The 24227-nt window shown below is 45.3% G+C and overlaps 1 protein-coding gene across 5 annotated transcripts in view; it reads right to left on the bottom strand.

The window, feature by feature from the left end:
* LOC309554136 (F-actin-monooxygenase MICAL3-like) overlaps positions 1 to 24227 on the bottom strand; it is a 173587-nt gene that overhangs the window by 41710 nt on the left and 107650 nt on the right. For 3 of the 5 annotated variants that reach the window (XM_082255713.1, XM_082255714.1, XM_082255717.1), the window contains 3 exons: positions 12495 to 12545; positions 8307 to 8414; positions 7159 to 7252 (listed from right to left, as the gene is read on the bottom strand). In XM_082255713.1, the coding sequence (XP_082111839.1) occupies positions 7159 to 7252; positions 8307 to 8414; positions 12495 to 12545 (253 nt within the window). The remainder of the gene's footprint in view (positions 1 to 7158; positions 7253 to 8306; positions 8415 to 12494; positions 12546 to 24227) is intronic. The other 2 variants (XM_082255715.1, XM_082255716.1) reach the window with 1 other exon arrangement.

Below are 24227 nucleotides of genomic sequence, written 5' to 3'. Positions count from 1 at the left end.
GAAGTCGCGGAAGAAGCTGGAGCGGAGGAAAGGCGTAAATCAGAAGGTACTGGCTCCCTGGAGCCACCGGAGCATCCGTGGCGTCTGCCAGAGGATCTCACGACCTGGCCACGAACCTCGGCATCTTTCTGTTGAGCCGAGACGCCAACAGATACACCTCGCCCGCAGACAAATCTGATGAAACACATCTGGATGAAGGGACCATTCCCCCTGGTCCAATGCCTGAAGACTGAGGTAATTTGCCAGCCAATTTTTCAGCCGGAAATGTGCACAGCGGAGAGGGCCGGTGTTCCGTGAAAAACCATACCCGTGAGAAAACCATACCCTCGTCACTTCCGGTGCACCTACGGAGGGTATGGATTTATCACAGTAGTGTGTGTAATGTTTTACTTGCTGCCGTTACATTAAAACAGCTCCTCTGCAACATCAGTCATCTTCGCTGCTATCCCTGTCACTTCCCTCATCTCGGCTAATAAATATAAAAGCGGATCACGGAGCCGAGATCGCCGTCACTTACATTTCATACACCCGCCACCGCTTTTATATTTATTAGCCGAGATCAGGGAAGTGTCAGGGATAGGAGAGGAGATGCCCCATGTTGCCGCCGAACTGTTTTAATGTAACCGCCGCAAGTATAACATTACACACACTCCGTAATAATTTCATTCCCTCCGAGCATGCGTACTTGTGAACTTCTCTGCTGTGCAATGACGTTTCCGGGGCTCTGAGCATGCGCACTGCTGCGCCGCTCAGCTGTTTCAGACCGGAAGTGACGAGGGTATGGAATTCTAACGAGGTATGGTTTTTTAACGTTACACCGGAACGAACCATTCTGCTCACTGGAGAATGCCAGATACATCCAGGGCCGCTAACACACTCTTCGTGCCACCCTGGTGATCCACATAAGCCACGGCTGAGGCCTTGTCCTCCGGCTGAATCCTTAACGGGGCCCCCCGGAGCTGCTCCATTCAATAATCCAGGTAAAGCCTGATTGCTCAAAGTTCCAAGACATTGATGGGAAATCTGGACTCTTCCAAAGTCCAACAGCCCTGGGCCGAGGTCAGCCCCAATACCCCTCCCCACCCTAACAGGCTGGCATTTGTCGTGACCACTGTCTAGTACAAGGGGAGAAAGGACTTACCCTATAGCAAGGTCGGGGAGCGCAGCCACCAGACCAGAGAATACTTTGTCGCCCGACTCCAAAAAACCACCTTGTCCGGCAATTTGGGACACTTGTCCCATTTGACCAGAATCTCCTTTTGAAGGAGTCTCATGTAAAACTGTGCAAACTAAACCATCTCGAAGGTGGACACCATCAGGCCAAACACTTGCATGCACGCCTGAAGGGACGACCACGTGTGGGCTAACAACAGTTAAATCGCAGAATGCAACTTCTGCAACTTTTTTTGAAGAAGGAACACTCTGGCAAGAGCTGAGTCCAGGACAGCCCCAGACAATCCAATCTTTTTGTCGGAACCAGGGCAAACTTCCGAAAATTCAAAAGCCACCCGATCTCCTGCAAAGTCTGCAGAGTAATTTCCACATGGGCCATCAGAGCCAACATAGACTCTGCTCAAAACGCTGATGCCAAAAGCAAATTGGAATGTGCAGGTAGGCATCTTTGATGTCTAAAGAAGCCAGGGAACCCCCTTGATGCAGAGACGCCACCACCGTCTGCAAGGACTCCATCCTGAATTATTGCACCCGCACAAAACAGTTCTGGGCCTGAAGTCCAGAATCGGATGAACTTGCGCTCCTTCCTGGGAACCAAAAAATGGTATGAATAAAACCCCCGAAAACTTTCCGACAACGGAACCGGGACGATCATGTCCTAGGACACAGAGCTTGCAGCCAATCGGTGGGCAGGTAAACAGTGGAAGGAAGGAACCTTTCCAGAGGACAAGAATGGAATTCTATCTTGGAACCAGATACAATCCCGTATGGCTACAGCCCCAGAACCAACAAGGCGTTCCCTCACCTCAGATATGGATGGGGGCAAACCTTCATGCCAAAGGGGCCTTGTCAGCAGGTCTGGAAAAGTCTGCTCTCTGATTGCCAGACCCAAGCCACTATAAACCCCCCGAAGAGGCTTTGAGGGGCTTGCAACCTTTATCTGAAGTCCCTGAGGAATGAAAAAACTCCTTATGGGCTGAAAAGGAAGTCCCACGCCGCCAGCGAGGCACCTTGCCTTTCCCAGACCGTGGAAAGAAGGTACGCTTACCCCCCTGTCAGACTCCTAATGATGTCATCCAGGGTAGCCCCGAACAGGCAATTTAGTCAGGGCCTTCTTGAAGGTTTGATCCGCAGACCAACACTTCAGGCACAAAATATGCTTAAACACCACTGCAGAGACAGATAGCTTAGGGACTCACAGAAACCGCATCCAAAGATGCATCGCAGACAAACTGCAGACCCTGGAACAACTGATCTGCCAGTTCACCATAGGTGGGGGGGAGATATTGGCCGCCCCCATGGCCAGACGCGAACGTGTCACCCACACTGTCAGTGTCTGAGCCACCAGAGCGGAGGCCAAAACAGGCCGCAACTAGAAACCAGCCATAGTAAACATGTAACGGGCCTTAGAGATTCTGCCCGCCTGTCAGCCGGATTCCTAAAAGCTGGGGATACAACCACCAGCTGCCTTAGTCAACCTGGAAATAGGGAAACCCACTGCCTGTTGGACCATCCACTTCCTCCGAAACGACTCCTCAAAGGCACAGTAAATTGTCTTGGGACCAGCAAGGGGTCGTATTGGATGCACCCAGAATCTATATAGACACAATTGTCAAAATAAGCTGGATAAGAGAACACCATAACAGCACAGGATGGCTTGTAAGTGACAAATGGAACAGATATGTCTGCAGCAGCCTTGGCTGCATCCCTCAACATAAATGGCTCCTGCATGGACAAAATCAATGCATCTACCAGAACCTTTTTGTGCGGCGCAGCAGCCATGGAGGAATCATCCTTACTGTCTGACGGGTCAGGGAAACGTGGATTTAGACCCCATAGGGTGGTCCCATCTGCATCACCCGAACCAGATGCAAGATCTGATGAGACAGGAGAGGGTGGGGGGTGCATTCACTAAGCCATCGCTCAAGGCCATCTTTACCTCTCACAGGGGTCGGAGGCTCAAAACCCCCCACAGGTGGCGCCAACTGAGGCCCGCAAAAAAGGGGGCCACTGACAGGACCCCGCAAGGAGGTCCTCTGTGGATGCCTTTTCAAGCAGGCCCGCAGAGGGCGCCGCAAACATACCCCCCTAAGGGGTCCGCCTGCCGCTGATGCGGGAAGACCCACAGACAAGTTACCCCCACAGTGCCACAATGAAAAGCAGATGCCCCACAGTACCATGGCAGCTAAACCTGCCTGGGACCCTGTTCTCCCCTCCCAGAGCCACCCTACCAGAAGGGAGCAGCCTACATTTTTCAGCTGCAAAGCCGAGGCCTAAAGTTTTGGCTTATCAGCTGCGGGAGTGCAATCCGTGGGGAACCTGTGACCAGCCAAGGGAGCAGAGGGGATGTGGATGTCCCGGGGTACAATGGCGGCTTCACCAGCCGCGTCCAAGGTCCAGCTAGTAGGCTGCACAGCCGTGGCCTAAATTGCCCAACTGCGTGGTACTCGGACCTGCAGATACCAGGCTACCAGCCCCCACAGCTGTCCCAAAGGGATGAAAAAAAGGCTTCTCACCCCATAGCAAGCCCACTGAGGGCGACAGGGGGACAGCACGCCCGCAGGTACCAAGGCTAGGGACATCTACAGCCTGAACAGCAGGGGAAGAAAACCCCGGAGGAACCGATCACCCCAGGGAGTACCCGCGCCCCACACCTCATCCAGGGAAGGAGAGGAGGGAGCCTTTAATTATCGATCCAGTGAAGGGCGAGGGTAACATTACCAAGACAGGAACCTCCTTGCCACTGAAGTGGGTGTGCTATTGGCCAGAAGGAACGTTGCGACTCAGGCCGAGACCTGTTTGTATGCAACCGTGAGAGACGTTTATCTTGTGGGCCAGCCCACATCCAGTGGGGCTATGTTGCAGCAGAGCTACGCTCTGCGTGTGCTCGCTGGCCAGGCTGAGGGGACCTCTGGAACTTCAATAGTCCAGCCCGTTACTCAGCCTAGCAGTTGCTAGATGATCTTCACAGGAAAAACCCAGGAAGAAATCCAAAAACAAACAGCAAAAAATAGACAAAAATGGCAGGACCTAGGGCCCGAAAGGGATACAAGGTCCTACTCCTGAACTTGGCAAACAAAAACGGAGCATCTCTAAGCAGAGAGGGGGATTATGACAGCTGAGGACGGCCCATGGGGCGTAGCCAAACTTTTGTGTTGTCTGCCTAGTCCTACTCTTGTAGAGGGCAGCGTAACCCTATGGTAAAGAATATGGAGTTGTGTCTGTCAATGAACGGAAGAGAAAAAGTGAAGCAGGTGTTTAGCTTTAAATTGAGCATGTTTTGTAGAGAAGGCGTTATAACCTGTATGGGTCTGGCCTCTTAATATGTTGGGTCATGTCCATCCCCCTTGTGAGTCACGATATAGATTTTACCAATGATGTGTCTCTCAATGAGCACTAGAGAGCACAACTTTCCTTTCCAAAGATAATATTGATAAGATTATTTCCATTAATAATAAAATATTAAAACAGACCTCAACAATAAACTACCTCTAATATTGCCTTGCCTCCTCTCTCTTCCCTCTCTCACAATTGGACATACATTTTATTTGTTTAAGTTAAGAGATTTTTTGTTGCAAACCTCTGCATATAAGGGACATGAATGAACTGCGGCATTGTGTTGTTGGTAGGATGGATTCCAGAGACAAGATAGCTACCTTTGCCGTGTGCACCAGATAAACCATTTTGTTTATGTCCTCCAACTTTGTTAGCTACATATAAAAATATTAATGTCTAATCAGGAGAATTAACAGAGAAATAAAACATCATTCTAGTATGGTGTTCAGACATGGGATTTGGATTATTTGTGAAGTCACAGAGTTGGTTAGAAAACAATCATTATAATAACATAAGGAAATAAGGAAGATAAGTTATAATTTTGTCCAACAGAAATCTCAAAATAAAAGATTTACCAGTGAGGTAAAATTAGATCCCAGGCTGGTCACATAAATGGTGACCAATCTGCCTTGACCAATCAGCTAGCAGGTTTGATGTAAAGAAGTCAATTTGGAAGTGATGAGATTTCTTGGAAAACTGAACATAAAGGATAAGTTTAGTTGTGACTGTGAATGCCACATCTTAGTAGGAAGAATTTTATTACATAACAAGATCCACCTTAAAAAGACTTGATGCTACTACTAGCCAGTACAAACTCTTCGGCAACTTGTATTAAACCAGTTGCTTAGCTTTCTTCTGTAATTTTCAGCCATATTTCTCAGATCATTATTGTTTTCCAATGCTGTTCTGTGGATAAGGAGGATCTTCCCCAGACAGCATGTGTGACCTAAGGCTAACCATACCCATTATATGACAGCCCAAGAGCAACAGGAGGGGAGACAACTGTCCATCCTGTGTAGATCCGGGACCTGCTGCTACCTTTTGTGCTATGCACTTAACAGACATAACTGGCATGTTCACAATAAACACTTATCTTTCTTCTTTGAGGTAAAGGTCAGCCAGGTCGCACTGAGTTTTTCAAACTGGGAAAACCGGTAAACAAAATTAATCCCTTAAAGATTTTTATTGCTGGTATAGAAAGTTTGAGAGTGCCAGACCAAGCAAGGGACAAACAGTCATAAATATATTTTAATACTGATGTTATTCTATACAAGACATAAATCAGTCAACAAGATTTAGGGGCTCAAAGATCTGTCCCTTTGTCAGGGTTACAAAACAAATTTAAGGGTGGTTGTTGCCTTTATTTGACTTGTAGCCTTGGTCTGGTCTGGTCCTCTCCTTAGACCTTCTATATCTGGATTACAAACTCTGGTTTCTCTTTTTAGGGGTAAACTGTTTGTGTCAAGACCAGCCTCACCAGAGCCATTGTGCCCAGCATGGATGTAAGTGACCTTCTTCAACCACAAACTATTAATGAGCCAATCCAGCTCCTCAGTTATTCATGTTCCATGTTTTTATTGCTGTCTGTGACCCCACTGGGAAGACTCTCCCACTTTTCCTAGTGGTCACTGTAACCTAAAATAAGCAAAGAAAAATCCAAAATTTTACAGTTGTCACTGGAATAGGAGGTGGGGGGAAATCTTACAAAAGACATCTATTCCAGTATAAATAAAGGTTAAAGTGCAACTAAACACAGGACCCTGCATTCACTATATCTGGTCTCCCACAGTACACAAAACATGTTCCTGGTAAAGCTCGTAGGAGGAGTTTTCATACTGCACTGAGCTGTCCTATGAGGCTGCAGGGCTTCAAACCCTCTGTCTGGACAGTGCTGATTGGCCCTGTGCTGATCACATGCACTCTCCCAAGAAAAATAAAAACCTCTCTAGCAATACACACCAAACTTAGCATGTGCAGCCTGACTCCAAAGGCTCTGTCTTATCCAGACATGTTTTGAAGTCAGTGGAAGAAGGGGAAGATCTGGCTTAAGACATACTTTTAACTATAAAGCCCAGAAATGAAGAAGCGAACAGATTTATTTTATGGCCATTACACATCCTATACTAGGTCAAAAATTAACAGAAGGAAGCTACAGCAAAAAAAAAAAAAAAGAAATGCATTAAAGAAATGGTGGATTAGGGTAAGTCCAAGCCAGATTTAAATTTTCTGACGGTGGAAAGCTGGTTTAAAGAGGACCCCCCGCTGCAGACCTTTGGAAGTCTTCAGCAGACCAGCACCAAGCATTTGTGAGTAGTGGAAGCGCTATGCAAACAGTGAATTAGCATTGGTTCCAAGTGGGAAGACCCCAGCTGTTCAGCAGCGCGGTGGGGAGAATGTAGGAGACCTGCGGATTTAGTTGCCGTGATTTTCAAAGAGAAATTTGAACAACAGGTTAGTTTCTGATTAGATTTATTTGACAGGATGACAGTGCCAGTAAAAGGATGTTCTGAAACCAAAATTAAACTGATTATTAGGCAGTTATTTTTTACGTAATTTACAAATGTGACCCTACAGCTACAGGTTACAAATCCATTTTCTGGAGTCTTCCTGGAAAATTACACTGTAACAAAACCACAAAGTATACAATACCTGCTTCCCCACGGAGAGCTTTCTCCACGGCTACCCCCCTCTCCTCCAACTGTCGCTGCTTTTCTTCCACCTGCTCTAACTGCCGCTGGATTATCTGAAAACACAAATATATTTTAAAAAAAAACAAACATCTTTTAAATGCAAATAACAAAAATGTTTTCAAACTGAAGAAAATAAAGCTAAGTGCCGGTTCACACTACCGCGACTTGTCAGGCGACTTGGTTGCCTGACAAGTCGCGGTCCATTCTGTGCTACGGGAACCGTTCTAATAGGAGCGACTCAAGTCGCTCTGACTTAGAAAAAGGTTCCTGTACTACTTTTTACAGAAGTCGGAGCGACTTGCATTGACTTCCATTATGTGAAGTCCGTGCAAGTCGCGCCGAAGTCGCGGTGCACGGCGACTTCACTAGTCGCCCCCAAAGTCAGATCGCCATAGTGTGAACCGACACTAAAGCTTATATTTTGCCTTTTCTGGTTTTTCTCTCTCCCCGCACCCCTTTAGCACACTAATTACAATTACTAATTATTAATTACCCGTCTTCATTACATACCTTATTTTAAAACCAGTGACAATTATTGGGTATCTGTGCTTCTCTATGCAATGTAGGCCGATCATGGTTGGTGGAAGGTGGGCCGGAAGGGTGCTCTACATAGCTTCCTGAAAACTTCACAGCACCCTGCCTCACTACTCTTATAAAAGATCATAGCCCTGACACAAGCAGTAGGCTGTCTCATAGGAAGAGTTGTGCAAATCAAATCAAACCACCTTCATAAGTGTCAGTGTGGAGGAATGGGATTACCTAGGCAGGTATATATGCAGAGATACAGGTTATGCTGAGCCTCCACGATTAAAATAATTTAAATCCAATGAATAAAAGGGTCAGGGTGGTGGGGAAAGAGCTAGATGTTCTCACGACAGATAGAGGTAGGCTCTGTTTGATTGCACCTTCTAATGCACACTTGGAGAAGCTCAGACGGTGGTTTATAAGGCAGAGGGCAGTGAGCATAAGCAGCATGAACGATAAAGGGGTATTATGGCAAAGTATCCACATATATTTATCATGACAGCTCAGACTCTACGCTCCTGCACTAATGAGTGGAGCCAGAGGAGGCCTTTAATAAATAAAAAAAGGCTCAGTTTTTCCTACCTGTGCCCTGTGCAGCCTTTTTAGCTCCTCCTGCTTGGCCTGTCTCCGGGCAGCTTTCTGAACCCTCTTGGTAAGCTTGGCATTCAGCTCTTCATCTGTGTAGGTTTTCTGTAATGAGGAAATTATGTGAAATACGAACCACATTGGACATCAAACGTTTCCCATTACCTCCACCGATGTATTGCTCAAGCCACCGATTATCTATGAGTTATAAACATCAGCTTCTTATCAATTTGATCACTCTTTATATAACGTCTTGCTACGTATTGCTCTCACTACCTGCTCCTATCCAATCATTATAACAAAATCCAACATTTGGTGCAGCCAGCCTGCTAAAATTGACAATTCACACAAATCGAATAGGTGGTGGTGAACAGCAAGTGTTAGATGTCTGTGTGATGGCTGAGGGAATATTTTTTAACAGAAAACAAGAGGGATTTCATGCAAAGCAAACAGAAGGTTTCCTTGAGTAAAAAAAATAATAATTATCTTAAAAGCCCAACTCCAGCCAAAACCTTTGTTTTCCGCTTTGGACAGTGTTAAAGAGTTAGAACCCCTATCAGGTTTGTTACTGCTGTTTGTATGCTCACTAGGATGACTAAAGCCTAGTACACACAGTCTGATGTCGGGTGACATTGGTCGGTTCAATAAAAACCAGCCAACATTCGGCCCATGTGTGTGGCAGCTGGGCCGGCTTTTTGTCGGATGTGCATGCTGGAAAATCAGCAGCCGACCACCTCCTGATCAGCCAGAATGTTCTGGTGAGGGGGCGCCCCCCTTTCAGAACACAACAGCTCAGCGAGAGAGATCGCTGTACTAACATCAAATTGCTAATACAGTGGCACCGACTGGAGCTGTCAGTTTTTTTCGTTCAACCCGCTGGTGTGTACTAGGATTTAACCTCAATTCTGCCCTGAAGAAAAGGTGTCCTAAGAAGAGGAAATAATGGGGACAAAAGCACATTAGCATTAGAGTAGAAGTAAAAGGTTAAGTTTTCTTTTTTTTTTTTTGCTTAAAGTATTACTAAACCCATAACCTGCATTCACTATATCTGGTCTCCCATAGTATACAGAACATGGAAATGCAATTATTTCAGCAAAGTTAAACAGCTAAATACCTTTTCTCATCAGCAGTATACAGCAATCTTGAAACGTATATCAGTCTCTGCTTAAAGCTTGTAGGAGGAGTTTTCATTCTCCCCTGATCCTCTTGTCTGGACAGTGCTGATTGGCCCAGTGCTGATCACATGCACCCTCCCAAGAAAAAAAAAAAAAAAAAAAACTCTCTAGCAATACACACCCAACTGAGCATGTGCAGCCCGACTCCTAATGCTCTGTTCTATCACAGGATGGATTGGAGTCAGCTAAAGAAGAGGAGGATCAGAGGGACAGGACCACACAGCCATTGTACAAAATGCAGAGGATTAACCCCTTAGGTTCCACATTGAGTATAACAAGCATGCTTTACTACATATACAGACTGATTTTACGGTTGTGGGTTTAGTAACACTTTAACTGTGTTCTATCCCTGCGATACCCATTCCCTCTCATTTCTTGTCCTGATAACACCTGCTCTGTACAGATACAAAAAAACAAAAATAATGACACATAATTTAATTAAAAGTGTTAAAGAGAATAGGAGCTGCCTCAAGATCAAAGACTGGATCAACAACATCATGATCCTTCTCTTGTATAGTGGATAATGGCACTAGAATATGCTGCCATCCTTTTCAAACTGTATGAATCTTTTCTATTAAGACAACAAAATGACAAAAAAAGGCGCAAATGCCTAGTGAATTACCTTAAATACATTTAAGCCAAAAAGTAAAAAACATACAAAAGGCCACAAGGCTGAAAGCATATATATAGTGATAAACCCAGGTGCTGATGACACAGGCCAAGATGTAGAAGTCCCATTTGAAGGCTAAGGTATCACACAGATGCAAATGCTGATGCATTTCAAGGGCCGAACCCTTTAACTCAGAGCATGAAGAGCAAGCACTGAGGTAGAGGGTTCGCGCCTCGCAACATGTCAGCACGTGCTTGTGTGATACCTTAGCTTTTGTTTGGGACTTCTACATCTTGGTCCTTACCATTAGCATATCACTATATATGCTTTCATGATAAAGAACTCATTCAGCGCCCGCACGCTATTTATCGATGCTGCTTGGCAACCAGATGCTAAATCCCAGGGCGGAACAGGAAACACTCAGGTCTCCATTTTGAAATTGGGAAACCCGTCTTACTTCCGGGAGGCTCCGGAGCCATCAAAGCCAATACAGTATATTGTAAACCGGAAACTGGGAATAAAAACACGGATCAAAAACACCCAGACCCGATCGATATAATATTGGGCAGACATGCATAATATTGCACTTATTCCATAATGGATGCATAAACCTACGGTAATAAGAAAAAACAACCATACAAAGTGCATGCAATGTTTTTAAATATAATGTTTTTTAAAAATAATTAAAAAATTTCTTAAAGGTAATGACTACCTAAAATTGGGGATAGTGAATAAAATTCTAAAATCACCTCATAGGTAGTCATTACCTTTAAGAAATTTTTAAATAATTTTTAAAAAAACATTATATTTAAAAATATTGCATGCACTTTGTATGGTTGTTTTTTCTTATTACCGTAGGTTTATGCATCCATTATGGAATAAGTGCAATATTATGCATGTCTGCCCAATATTATATCGATCGGGTCTGGGTGTTTTTGATCCGTGTTTTTATTCCCAGTTTCCGGTTTAAAATATATTGGCTTTGATGGCTCCGGAGCCTGTTTCCTGTTCCGCCCCGGGATTTAGCATCTGGTTGCCAAGCAGCATCGATAAATAGCGTGCGGGTGCCGCCCTCCACATACCCCGCTGAAGAAGTCACACCCACTGACGCAACGCGTACGAGGGAGGAGCTGTGACGTCACCCGCGACGCTCCGAAGGGATCTCACATCGAGCACACAGCCTGTTGTGTATCTCTGTATTAGCTGATCGTTATGCACTTGGAAAGTGCTGTGTTTGTAAGTACACTGATTTTAATATGCATTAAATATTGACCAAACGGAGAGCACTAGATGTCTTTTGTGCCTTCTTTTTGGTGGAATGCAATACTGTTAAACGGTCTGAGATTGGAGGCATTGCTTTGGAGATTGGGAGCCCATCCTGTATTTGGCAATACACTGCGCAATGACCCTAGAGGTCGGGTAATTGAGGTGAGAGGCTAGCACTTATGGTGATGGAATCACAAATGAAGAGGTGCAATATTTCATCCTTTACAGCACGGGTCTCCTTTATTTCTCAAGCTTGGCTCTGTGACATTTAAGGACTCTACCTTGCATTTATGTCTATTTATTGACTGTGATTGGATTGTTTTAAGGACTCCTTTACATCCATGTCCTTGAGTGTATATATTTATACTTTTAATTATTGTAGCGCTGCACCCTCTTTGTATTATATATATGCTTTCAGCCTTGAGGTCATTTTTGAGTTTTTTGTGCTTTGGCTTTTTAATAAATGCATTTAAGGTAATGCAGTAAGCTTTACTGCATTTTTTGTAATTTTATCACCTGATCTGTCTTTGTGCCATCTGTTTCGCTCATTTCTTGTGCTGGCTTCCCCTATTCTGTCCCAGGGAAACCTGTTACCCCTCTTTTCTTGTTCTGTTTTTACATTTATGTCCTAAAGACACTCATGAAATCTCCTTTTCTGTCCCTATGAAACCTGTTCATCTTCATTTACTGCCTGTATCACCTTTTCTTTCCTGGTAACAACTGTTCCCTAAGCATTTAAAATAGTTTCCCTACTCTTTAATAACTATTAAAATAAGTTTTCGATGAAGTTGAGCTTTGTGATTAAAATATTCTCTGCAATTAAAGGAAACTTGTATTAAGAAAAATATGTTGACTGCTGTTGCTGGCATACTTCTGAAAATGATGCCTGCCTGGCTGTCTTTGGCTTCAATGTTGTCACTTATCTGGGAACAAGCATGCAACCAGTGAAGGCATTTCCAAGAATACCAGCAAAAGCAGCTTCAGAATGTCCCTCAGTGCAAGTTTCCATTAGTTGGTTGCTCGGTAGCAGACAGTAAGAGCGCAGGTGGCATTGCCTCATTCTAAGGTGGGAAGACAAGCAGAAACACAGCATGGAAAGAGTTAAAATCAAGAGGATTAAAATGATGTCACTACCTTGGATGAATATGACCGTCTGAATGCCAAGGCATGGGGGACATAGACCGACTGACACAGACACATGGTGGGGGAGGGCAAAATGAAGCAAATTAATTTAGTTAAAGCAAACATAATTAAAATAAACAGAAACATAATAAACAGATTAAAAAAATGACATAAAAAGGGCAAAACTCTTATGCTATGGAGGATGTTTGCAGGGGATTATGGAAGAGCAGTACAGTAACCGAGGCAGGCAAACATTTTACTATTGGCACAAGAGGTGGTGACCTTGTGCTGTGATATTCCTTAGATGGAAAAGGCCCTGACACCCGCTACAAGAATTAGATGGGTAACAAATGTGTTCTGCTATTCTAAACCCCCTGGGACAACACAATTTCAGCAGCACATGAGGACAGCACAGTCAGGGCTGACAACTGTCAGTGGAGTTGCATTCCCCCTTATCTGTGAGAAGAAAGCGGATTGCCTAAACTGTATGTAGCCAAAACACTTGTTTTTCCAAATTTTGAGTACAGAAGGGTTAGAACTGCTGTCAAGTTTTTATTTCTGTTGGCGACTTTCTGGGAAGATTAAACGTGACTTTTAATCTGCTTACACTTTGCCTTCCATGGCTTCTTTTCCCCATCAACATAATAATGAAATTATTAGATAGAACATTTCTATTTTTCTTACCCTCCTTATTTAAGAATAAGTGATGTCATCACTGGGTCTCTGTATTTTTATGTAATGCAAGCAGATCACGGCAGATGGATAGGTACTGTACATTGGTTAGGCAACCCACACATGAGTATTTTTTTTTTCGTTCAATCAATGGTTGAACAAAAAAAACTTTTCAATTCCCCATTCACACACTCATAATAATACAGTTATTGCATTCTGACAGTGGGGAGACTTCCTTGCATTCAGAGTAAACTGATCAGCGATGTCAGCTTTAGCCTGCTGCGCTAAATTGAGCGTAAAAAAAAAAAACTACAGGGAGGCTGTCCAACCTCCCTGCCCCATACATAGACTGAAATTTGACTGGTCCCTGCTGAACCAGCCAATTTTCAACCCATGTTTGACTGATTTTACTGAAAACATCACAGCCCCCTGCCTTAGTACTTCTTTTAGGAGCCCTTCGCTCTGATGCAAGCAGTGGGCTGCCTCTTGGGAGGAGAAATGCAATAATCAAAATGGCTTGGTGGGCTAGTGTCAGTCTGGAGGAGTGGGCATTTCTAGGCAGGCTGTATTTGCATGGGGGTAGCACCCATATGTGATGCTGAGCCTCCATGATTGAAATCTAATGAATGGAAGTGTTGGGCAAGGGCCAGTTAGGCTAGGTAGGAAAGGGCTCTATGTCTCTGGGAATCTTCCAGCCAAAAAATGAAGTATGCTCTATCTGATTTTCTGCAGCTTCAACTGCACACTGTGGGAAGCTCAAAGTGTGCAGTAAATCACAACCCTCCTTTTATCTTGGTGACTATCATGGAAAAATTTGGATGGAAAATTATGTGAAATCCTAGAGTCACCAGAACAGGAAGTGAGAGGAAATCTTTCAACTGGGACATCTTTTCCTGTCACAGAGTCAAATTCCCTCACTTTGGAGAGATTGCCGTTCACTTCCTGTTGTATCACTAGTACAGGAAGTGAAGAGCAGAAAAAGTTTTGGCTTTACATGCTAGTCAATAATATACAATATACAAAATTTAAAAACAATCCAACAGATGCCAACCCTGAGAACCAGGTGCCTGAGAAATGGGTGGTGATGTCTTTCAATTTAACAGACAGCAAAAATTCCGGACGCTCACTGTTTATACTTGTGAACTGTACATATATGTACAGTATATCAAGTAAAGAATAGCCTTATATGCAGGATAAGTTAGGAAAAACCTTCTATCTTACCAATTACCACTGGTGGATATGTTATGAAGAAAACATTCCCTCCGCATTTCTCAGGCTTGCAGTTAAAATAAAAAGCAAAACCAATGACATAAAACTAAACCAATAAGGGCTTTTTATATTTTATCCTAGCAATGAATGGAACTCAGGGCTCTTTCACATGGTCCGCCTCCATAGGTGGATCCGTGCTGCTCAGCAGGGGATTGTAAACACTCCGCTCTGTGTGCGGAGAGAGAGGTGTCAGAGCCCCATGCATCTTTATGGGGGAATCGGATGAGAGCGGACCACCTGTCCGCTCTCATTCGATCCCATCCGACCCCCTGGACGGATGGAAAATAGGGTTTCCATCCATCCGGATTTCACGGACAGGATTGGATGCAGATGGCAGCGGGTGTCAGCGTACATGTCTTCGCTGACATCCGCTGCCCCATAGGGATGCACGGGGGATCCGATCGATCAGATCCGCCTAAAAAAACTGACAAGCGGATCTGATCGATCGCTCGTGTGAAAGGACCCTTAAGGTGTCATTCCCTACTCTGTTAAATGCAAGGAAATGTTATTTCAAAGTTTCACCTGCTGCCCTCTGTATTTGGGCATGACTTCCCCTCACCTCCAGCATGGGAGGGACTTTCCTGCTATAGTCACATGACTGGTGTCTGCTAACAGCCAGTGACATGGGCAGGAAATTACATTTTCAGGAAGTTCTGTACACCAACAACATACAGAGCGCTTCAATAAAAGGAAACTGCTTGACTTGTTTGCCAGTCTTAGAAAATGGTGTACTAATAAGGTTATCAATACCCAACTAGAAAAAAAAAAGCTTCTGTAGCCATTATAAATGCTAATCAATTTTGTTTCACAAAAGTGGAATTTTTTTTTTTTTTTTAAGAATTCCAGCCAAAGCATTAAAAGCACCCAGGTGTAAGTACTTAAAATGGGTAATGCCCATCCATAATTTTTCATTTTGGTGGCAGGCCGGGTTTCTACCAGGGTCCCATTTACTATACAGCTGCTTTATTCTGTAAACCTGGACTCTCTTTTTGTGAGCCTGAAATCATTCCTTCCATGTCCTTTAGCACTTTTGCCAAAATCCCAAGTCCCTGTTCACTATATATTAAAGCGGAAATAAACTCTCTCAATCAACTTTAAAGCGGAGTTCCAGCCATTTACTCACCTGTCCAACGGTCCAGCGATGCGGCCGCCGGAAGCCTCGATCCTCTCCCTCGGCGCCGGCATCACTGCTGTGGGCACCCGGCTGTTACAGTTTGTGGCTTCACAGCCGGGTACCCACTGCGCATGCGCGAGTCGCGCTGTGCGCCGTGATTGGCCAGCAATCTTCTGGGACCTCTGACGTGTCCCAGAAGATTGCAGGGAGGGAGGGGGAGAGGAGAACTTCCGCTCAGGGCGCCGCGGCGCTCCGAGCGGAAGTGGGAGCGGGTACCTGTCAAAACTAGGTACCCGCTCCCCCCCCAAAAAATGACATGCCAAATGTGGCATGTCGGGGATCAGGACTCCCTAAAGCGGAAGTTCCACTTTTGGGTGGAACTCCGCTTTAACTATTTTACTTATGTTGATAGCATTAGTAAATAGATAGGAATTATATTATTATTTACTTATTTTAAACTTTCTTTCATTTCTTCAGTTGCTTTCTAGTCTGTGCCAAAAAGGTACATCCCAGGAGTCTTCATGGGCATTTTTATTTTTATCTCGAGGATGGCATTTCTCATCTAAGCACACCTTCCTGCCTGCATGCCTGAGCTAAAGGCAAAAGGATTTCTGGAAGTAAATGCTATATGTATCATCGCCCATACTCTAGATAGCCATGTCTAGAAATGCTAGGGAGATGTTTTTCAAAGTTAAGAAAACAAATCTGGAAGACATAGATGGATAGGAGGTTGTGCTTAAAAAAATAAAAATAAATTAACTACTTCAGCTCCGGAAGGTTTTACTCCCTTAATGACCCGGCCATTTTTTGCGATTCGGCAGTGCGTTACTTTAACGAAATATTGCGCGGTTGTGCAACGCTGTACCCAAATACAATTGATGTCCCACAAATAGAGCTTTCTTTTGGTGGTATTTGATCACCTCTGCAATTTTTAGATTTTGCAAAATAAACAAAAAAAAGAGCGACAATTTTGAAAAAAAAAAAAAAAAGATTTTTTACATTCTGCTATAAAACATTCCCAAAAAAAAATTTAAAAAATCAAATTTTTTTATCAGTTTAGGCCAATTTGTATTCTGCTACATATTTTTGGTAAAAAAAATCCCAAAAAGCGTATTTTAATAGGTTTGCGCAAAAGTTATAGTGTTTACAAACTACGGGATAGATTTTTGGACGTTTTATTTTATTATTAGTAATGGTGGCGATCAGTGATTTTTAGCGGGACTGCAACATTGCGGTGGACAGATCACACTCCTAACTGACATTTTTTACACTTTTTGGGGACCAGTGACATTAATACAGTAATCAGTGCTAAATAATATGCACTGTTACTGTATAAATGACACTGTCAGGGAAGGGGTTAACACTGGGGGTGATCAAAGGGGTTATTGTATGCCTAACTGTGCTTACTGACTGTGTGTGGGGGGTTCTGTGACAGGCACAGACAGCTGCCGCTCCTCCCGCCGCCCGCCTCCCGCTGTGTCTAATTAGACCGAGACCGCGTGCACAAAATCACGTAGATATACCTGATCTTGCGCAGCCGAGCCACAATATAGCTGCAGTGGGTGGTCAGCAACTGGTTAAAGTGATTGTAAAGGTACAGTTTTTATAAAATAATAAACATGTCATACTTGCCTGCTCTGTGCAATGGTTTTTGCACACAGCAGCTCCAATCCTCCTCTTCTGGGGTATATGGATGGTGCTACTTCTCCCTTCAGTGTACCCCTTAGCAAGCCGCTTGCTATGGAGGTACTCCTGTGGGTTTAATCCCGAGCTGGGCAGTGTGCATCTACTGACACACACAAAAAAGGCTTGGCACTGCCCCCGATCATTCCCCACTGGACAGGATTGACAGCAGCAGGAGCCAATGGAGCCTTGTCCGCGGGTCTGGACCTCTGGCTCTCGGCTTTCCAGACCAGGTTCATTTGGATCCTCCACAGGAGTCCCTGAAAGGCTTCGAGCCCTTGTCAGTCGACCCTGAGGGATGAAAAACTTCTTATGAGTCAAGAAGGAGGGCCTATGTCTAGGATGAGGTTCCTTGCCCTTAGTAGATGAGATAGAGGAGGTCAAGGATTCATTAAAGTGTGAAAAAAACTTGATTGATGGTTTATAATTTTACCAGCAATATATCTGGTGAGTTTACCCAGGCACTAATTACTGTGGTGGAAGGATCCTCACTGACACATAACAATCACCTTGGAATTTATTTATTTTTCAGCACCATTGGCACTTTTCTGCACGGGAGGATTATAATAATGAACTTTATTCAATGGACTTTATTTTTAATTGTTTGATATGAGATTATTAAGTTTGAGAAATATTTTTTAGTATTTTACTAATGCTCACATTTTTTGCATTTTTTTTCTTTTTTTGCACACAAAAGATATTTTTGTGATATAATTATTTTTTGCTAATTTTTTGGGTTTATGAATATTATTGTTTATAAGTATACACCATTGCACTGAAGCACCAGCACCTTAAGTTTGCACCCATACATACCAAGCAATTGGTTTCAGGTGCTTATTAGCATATATGTTTGCACTTAAGCACTAGCACTTATAATTAGCATACATTTGCTTTAGCATTTTTCGTCTTACATTAATTTCACTAATATCCCATATTTATTCACCAACACCCTTTATATATAAAAAAACAATTTTTTCTTGTCGTACAATTTTTTCACAGATATTGCGCCTAATTTATTTTCCTTACTTGCCCTTAGTAGCCTGCAGAAGAAAAGTACTCTTTCCCCCTGTGGGACCTTTAATGATGTCATCCAGGGTACCCCAAACAGGCAATACCCTTAAAAGGGGAGATCAGTCAAGGCCTTCTTAGAAGTCTGGTTCAAAGACCAGCATTCAAGCAAAAAGACAATGCTGAAGGACCACTGCTGAAACAGAGAGTCGAGCCACTAGGGGAGCCGGATGCAAAGAGGCATCGCAGATAAACTGCAGCTCCTGGACCAGCTGGTCCAACAGCTCAGCAAAGGCAGGGGAAGCAGTTCTCCCTCCAGGTCGTGGCGCAAACCCCACTCGTCAGAGATTGCGACACCAGGGCAATGGTAAATACCAGCTTCAGTGCCGAACCAGCCAGAGTGCACATGCTGCAGGCCACAGTCTCTGCCTTCCTGTCAGCCAGGTCCTTAAAAGCCGGGGACTTTTCAATCGGAATCATAGTTGCCTTGTTCAATCTTGAAACCGGAGGGTCCACCACCGGTGGAACAGTCCACTTCTTAATAAGGGACTCCTCATAGGGGTAACGCCTAGTAAATCGCCTAGGGACCCCAAGGGGAGGCTTTGGTCGTCTCCACTCTTTAGCGACAATTCTGTCAAAATAGGCGGGGAAAGGAAAAATGGATTTTTGTAAGAACTTACCGTAAAATCCTTTTCTCTTAAGCTCATTGACAGACGTAGTCTTCTTGATTCTCAAGAGCTGGGTTATGTTGTCTCCGCAGGAGTAGGACTAGGCAGAATGACAAAACGTTCTGGCTCCACCCTAGGGGGCAGTCCCTGAGGGTATATCCTCCCTCTCTCTGCTACAGGGAATCAGTTCTGTTTAAAGCAGTACAGAGAAATTAACCCAACCCACTCAATGATAGAGGGGCGGGTACTACGTCTGTCAATGAGCTTAAGAGAAAAGGATTTTACGGTAAGTTCTTACAAAAATCCATTTTTCTCTATCGCTCATTGACAGACGTAGTCTTCTTGATTCTCAAGAGCTGGGACATCCAGAAGCAGTGCCACAAATGAGGGGTGGGATTGACAAAATCAAATCCAATCTAGTAGGCCCAACCGGTGCCAAACTAGAAGTTTTAAAGGCTCATTATAAACAAAGAATGAGACTAAAGAAAAAATTTTCCAACGGAAAAAAACCCTCGAGGTAGACCACTGGTCTCCTCAAATTGCGGCCTGCAAAACCTTGCGGCCAAATGAGGCATCAGACGATGCCATTACATCAATTTTATAATGTTTAGAGAAGGTATGCACCGACGACCAGGTAGCCGCCTTGCACACCTGGACCACTGACGCCTGATGGCGAAAGGCCCATGACGCACTAAGTGCCCGAGTGGAGTGCGCCTTAACAGGGAACGGGGGCTCCCGACCCTTAATAGAATAAGCCTGCACTACCGTCTGTCTGATCCATCTGGAAATGGTCGCGGCAGATGCAGGCAACCCCTTTTTGGGTCCATCTGGGATCACAAAAAGTGAATCCGTCTTGCGAAACGAGTCTGTCGTTTTCAAGTATACCCTGATCGCCCGGACCACATCCAAGGAGTGCAAAGCAAATTCCCGAGGATGACTGGGCTTAGGACACAGGGAAGGTAATACAATTTCTTCATTCAGATGAAATTCTGAAACTACTTTTGGTAGGAAGGATGGATTCGGACGAAGAACCACCTTATCTCTATGAACCACCAGATATGGTGAACGACAAGATAATGCGGCCAGTTCTGACACCCTGCGTGCAGAAGTAATAGCCACCAAGAAGGCCACCTTCTGGGACAACGTGGGTAGAGGAATCTCCCTAATATCTTCAAAGGGAGGTTTCTGAAGAACCGACAACACTAAATTAAGATCCCAGGGGGGTAACGGCGCGTGCACTGGCGGAGCCAGATGTCGCACCCCCTGGATGAAATTCCGCACCAAGGAATGAGTAGCCAAAGGCTTCTGAAAGAAGATGGCTAATGCTGAGACCTGACCCTTGATAATACTCAAGGCCAGTTTCTGCTCAACCCCTTGTTGCAGAAAAGCCAATATTCGACTAATCGAATAAGACCGAGGACGGAACCCCAAAGGTTCACACCATGCAATGTAGGACTTCCATGTGCGATGATAAATCTTTCTGGAAGTCGCTTTCCTTGCTTCAACTAGAGTAGGAATAACTGAAGCTGACAAACCTTTGTCCTTCAGCACCTGGGTCTCAATAGCCAGGCCGTTAAAGCCAGCGATCGTAAAGCAGGATGGAGGATCGGTCCCTGAGACAGTAGATCCTCTCTGAGAGGAAGTCTCCACGGGACGTCCGCCACCAGTCTGACCATGTCGGCGTACCAAGCTCGACGAGGCCAGTCCGGAGCTACCAGGATTACTGGGATTCCTTCCTCCTCTACCCTGCGAAGAAGTCTTGGCAGTAACGCGAGAGGAGGGAAGGCATATATTAGCTGGTATTGCCCCCACGGGGCGATCAGTGCGTCTGCGGTTTCTGCTAGAGGATCGCGGGAGCGAGCCACGAATCTCTGAACTTTCCTGTTGAATCGTGATGCCAACAGATCCACATCCGGGGTGCCCCACCGTAGGCACAACTGGTGGAAAACGTCTGGATGGAGGGACCATTCCCCCTGATCCAGGGTCTGACGGCTGAGATAATCTGCCTGCCAATTCTCCACCCCCGGAATGAACACCGCAGAGATTGCTGGAACAAATCGTTCCGCCCAGCGAAGAATGCAAGCCACTTCTTTGGCCGCTCGGACACTCTTGGTGCCCCCCTGGTGATTGACATAAGCCACGGCCGTGGCATTGTCCGACTGGATCCGAACCGGGCTGCCCTGGAGCTGCTCGGTCCAGTGAATCAGACAAAGTCTGATCGCTCTCAGTTCCAATACATTTATCGGTAATCTGGATTCTTCCGGGGACCAAAGTCCCTGGGCAGATAATTGACCGAGAATTCCTCCCCATCCGGATAGACTGGCATCCGTGGTCACTATCGTCCAATATATTGGCAGAAATGACTTTCCCTGGCTGAGCATTGGAGACCGAAGCCACCAAACCAGAGACTCTCTGGTCTGTTTGCTCAATCGTATCTGATTGTCCAGGGATTCCGGATTCCGATTCCATCTGAGGAGAATCTCTTGCTGAAGAATTCGGGTATGGGACTGGGCAAATGGGACTGCTTCGAATGAAGCCACCATCAACCCCAGAACCCTCATGCAAGTCCGAAGGGAAGACCAGCTGTTGGACAGTAACAACTGGACTGCTGATTGAATCTTTCGAAGTTTCCCTACCGGAAGGAAAACTCTCGTCCTGACTGTGTCTAGAATTAGACCCAGATATTCGAGCCTCTGGGTGGGAACCAGAAATGACTTTGCTGGTTCACCAGCCACCCGAATTCCTGTAAAGAAATCATAGTAATTTCTATGTTTTGTAGCAAGGTCTGAGGAGATTCTGCATGAAGCAGAAGATCGTCTAGGTAACCTAGAATCGATATACCTCTTTGGCGCAGAAGTGCCAACATAGGGGCCAACACCTTTGTGAAGACCCGCGGAGCCGTGGCGAGACCGAAAGGTAACGCCACAAACTGATAGTGGTTCTCCTCTACGGAAAAGCGTAGAAAACGCTGATGTCCTGCGAAAATGGGAATGTGAAGATAGGCGTCCTTGATGTCTATGGACGCTAGGACATCCCCTGGATGCAGGAAGGCTGCTACCGTGCGAATGGACTCCATTCTGAATCTTCTTATGTTGACGAAAGAATTGAGTGCTCTTAAGTCCAGAATTGGACGCACTTTGCCCTCTTTCCTGGGTATTGTAAACAGGTTTGAATAAAACCCTTGAAACCGTTCTGTCCAAGGAACGTGGACTACCACTCCTTGTTGTAGTAGATCTGTGACTGCTCTCCGCAGATCTTCTAGACGATCCGGAGATAGTCGGATATTGGAAGGGAAGAATCGCGCCGGTGGGAGAGATCGAAACTCGATCTTGTACCCTGACTTTATGACTTCGCAAACCCATTTGTCCGGGATTCTGGAAAGCCATGGATCCGGGAACCGGCGAAGACGTCCCCCCACCCCAGTTATGGGTGGGGGCGCACCTTCAGGCTTTGGATGGTTTATCTTCAGGTCTGGAGGGGGCGGGCTTTTGCTTGCCCGACCAACGACCCCTGATGCCTCCTGTAGGAACCTTGGAGGACTTAGTTTTTTCACCCGCTGGACGAAAAAACCTCTTGTGAGCAGAAAAAGAAGGCCCTCGTCTTTGACGAGTTCCTCTACCTTTAAAATTTTGCGGTAAAAAGGTGCTTTTTCCACCGGTGAGATCCTTAATGATCTCATCTAAGTTGGCTCCAAATAGACGCTCTCCTGAAAAGGGGATATTAGCCAATGCTTTTTTGGAACCTTGGTCGGCTATCCAACCTTTTAGCCACAGTGTACGCCTGAGAACCACTGCTGAGACTGATGCTCGCGCCATTAATGGAGTGGCGTCTAACGCCGCATCACATACAAACTGTAACCCCTGTATCATTTGCTCCAACAAATCTGATACCGCCTGAGGGACCTCTTCTAAGTCCCGGCGTAACCATTTGGTCCATTCAGTTACAGCCTGCGAAACCAGACCAATAGCAATTATTGGCCTGAAAGCTGATCCAATCAAGGAAAACATGGTGCGAGACATAGCTTCTATCTTGCGATCCACTGGATCTTTGAAAGACGGAGCGTCTTCTAAAGGAATAACCGTGGCTTTATTCAATCTAGCAATTGGTGAATCCACCACAGGTGGTTCTGTCCATTTCTTAATAAGGGTTTCCTCAAACGGATAACGCCTGTCAATGCGTTTGGAAATATTAAAAGTGCGTTTTGGCAGACTCCATTCTTCTTTGATTGGATTGCCAAAACATTTGGGCAATGGAAAAACCTTTGCCACTTTGCTGCGCTTTTTAGTCCCAAAAGGGATCTCAGTTTCAGCTATTTCTGATGGAATACCCTGTAACCTTAAAGTCTCTTGAACAGATACAATGAGTGCGTTTACCAACGCTTCCTCTCGGGCTATGGCAGATGCCGAAACATCCTCCTCACTGTCTGAAGAGACAGGACCCGAGACACCAATACCAGATGAAGTACCTGCAACTGCAGAAATAGGCTCAGAGTCTGAATCCGAGGTTTCAGATAATAAGGGGTTAGGCGGGGGTCGCTTTCTTGCGCCCTGTCCCTGACAAGCCACTTCCACCCGGGACACAAAAGTTTCCATAATGGCTGACAAAGATTCAATTGTCAATGGGGTGCTGGAGGATCCCGCAGACCCCTCGAGGGGATCCGGAGGAGATACATGAGTGGCAGGGTCCATGTTAATACAGGACACTTTTGCCAGCAATAAACAAAAAAACCCTTTTTTTTTTTTTTTTTTTTTTGTGTGTCTCCCCCTAGCGCAATAGCGCCCCTCAGAGTACCTGCTTCTCGATCCCAGAGAGAGAGAGAGGGACCCCCAAGGCTCACCAACCGATGCAGTGCAGTTTCCAACAAACTGCAGCCAGCGTCTGTCTTACACAGACTGGAAGGAGCTGTTTGCTTTTTTCCCGGGCAGAAGGCGTGGCTCCGCCCCCTGTGTACGCCTTCCGGCGTTCCCAGCCCTCCACGAGGAAGCTGGGCTCACAAAACATGGCCGCCCCCATAGAAGAGACATAAGACTCCAAAAACATGGCGGCCGGCGTGACCTGAGGACATACATGCATTCGGTCTACGGCAAAATGGCGGCGGACCGCCGATATCGTCTTCCCAGCACATCCACCTGCACTCTGCTGAGAGGTGACATATGGATCTACAGAGATACACTGCACATAAGGTAGGACTATACCTCCTATGTTTGCTGTAATGTTACAGTCTGCTGGGTAGAGTGTTAGCTCTTGAACCAAGTCCACTTCCCACAAACACATGCTGTATTACAAGGGGGACTTGTAAGTGTCAGATATATACTGACCATATCTGGAGGG

The sequence above is a fragment of the Pelophylax lessonae genome (genome assembly GCF_965119305.1).
Source record: "Pelophylax lessonae genome assembly, chromosome: 4".
NCBI lineage: Eukaryota > Metazoa > Chordata > Amphibia > Anura > Ranidae > Pelophylax > Pelophylax lessonae.
This window is presented reverse-complemented; position numbering and strand designations above follow the sequence as displayed.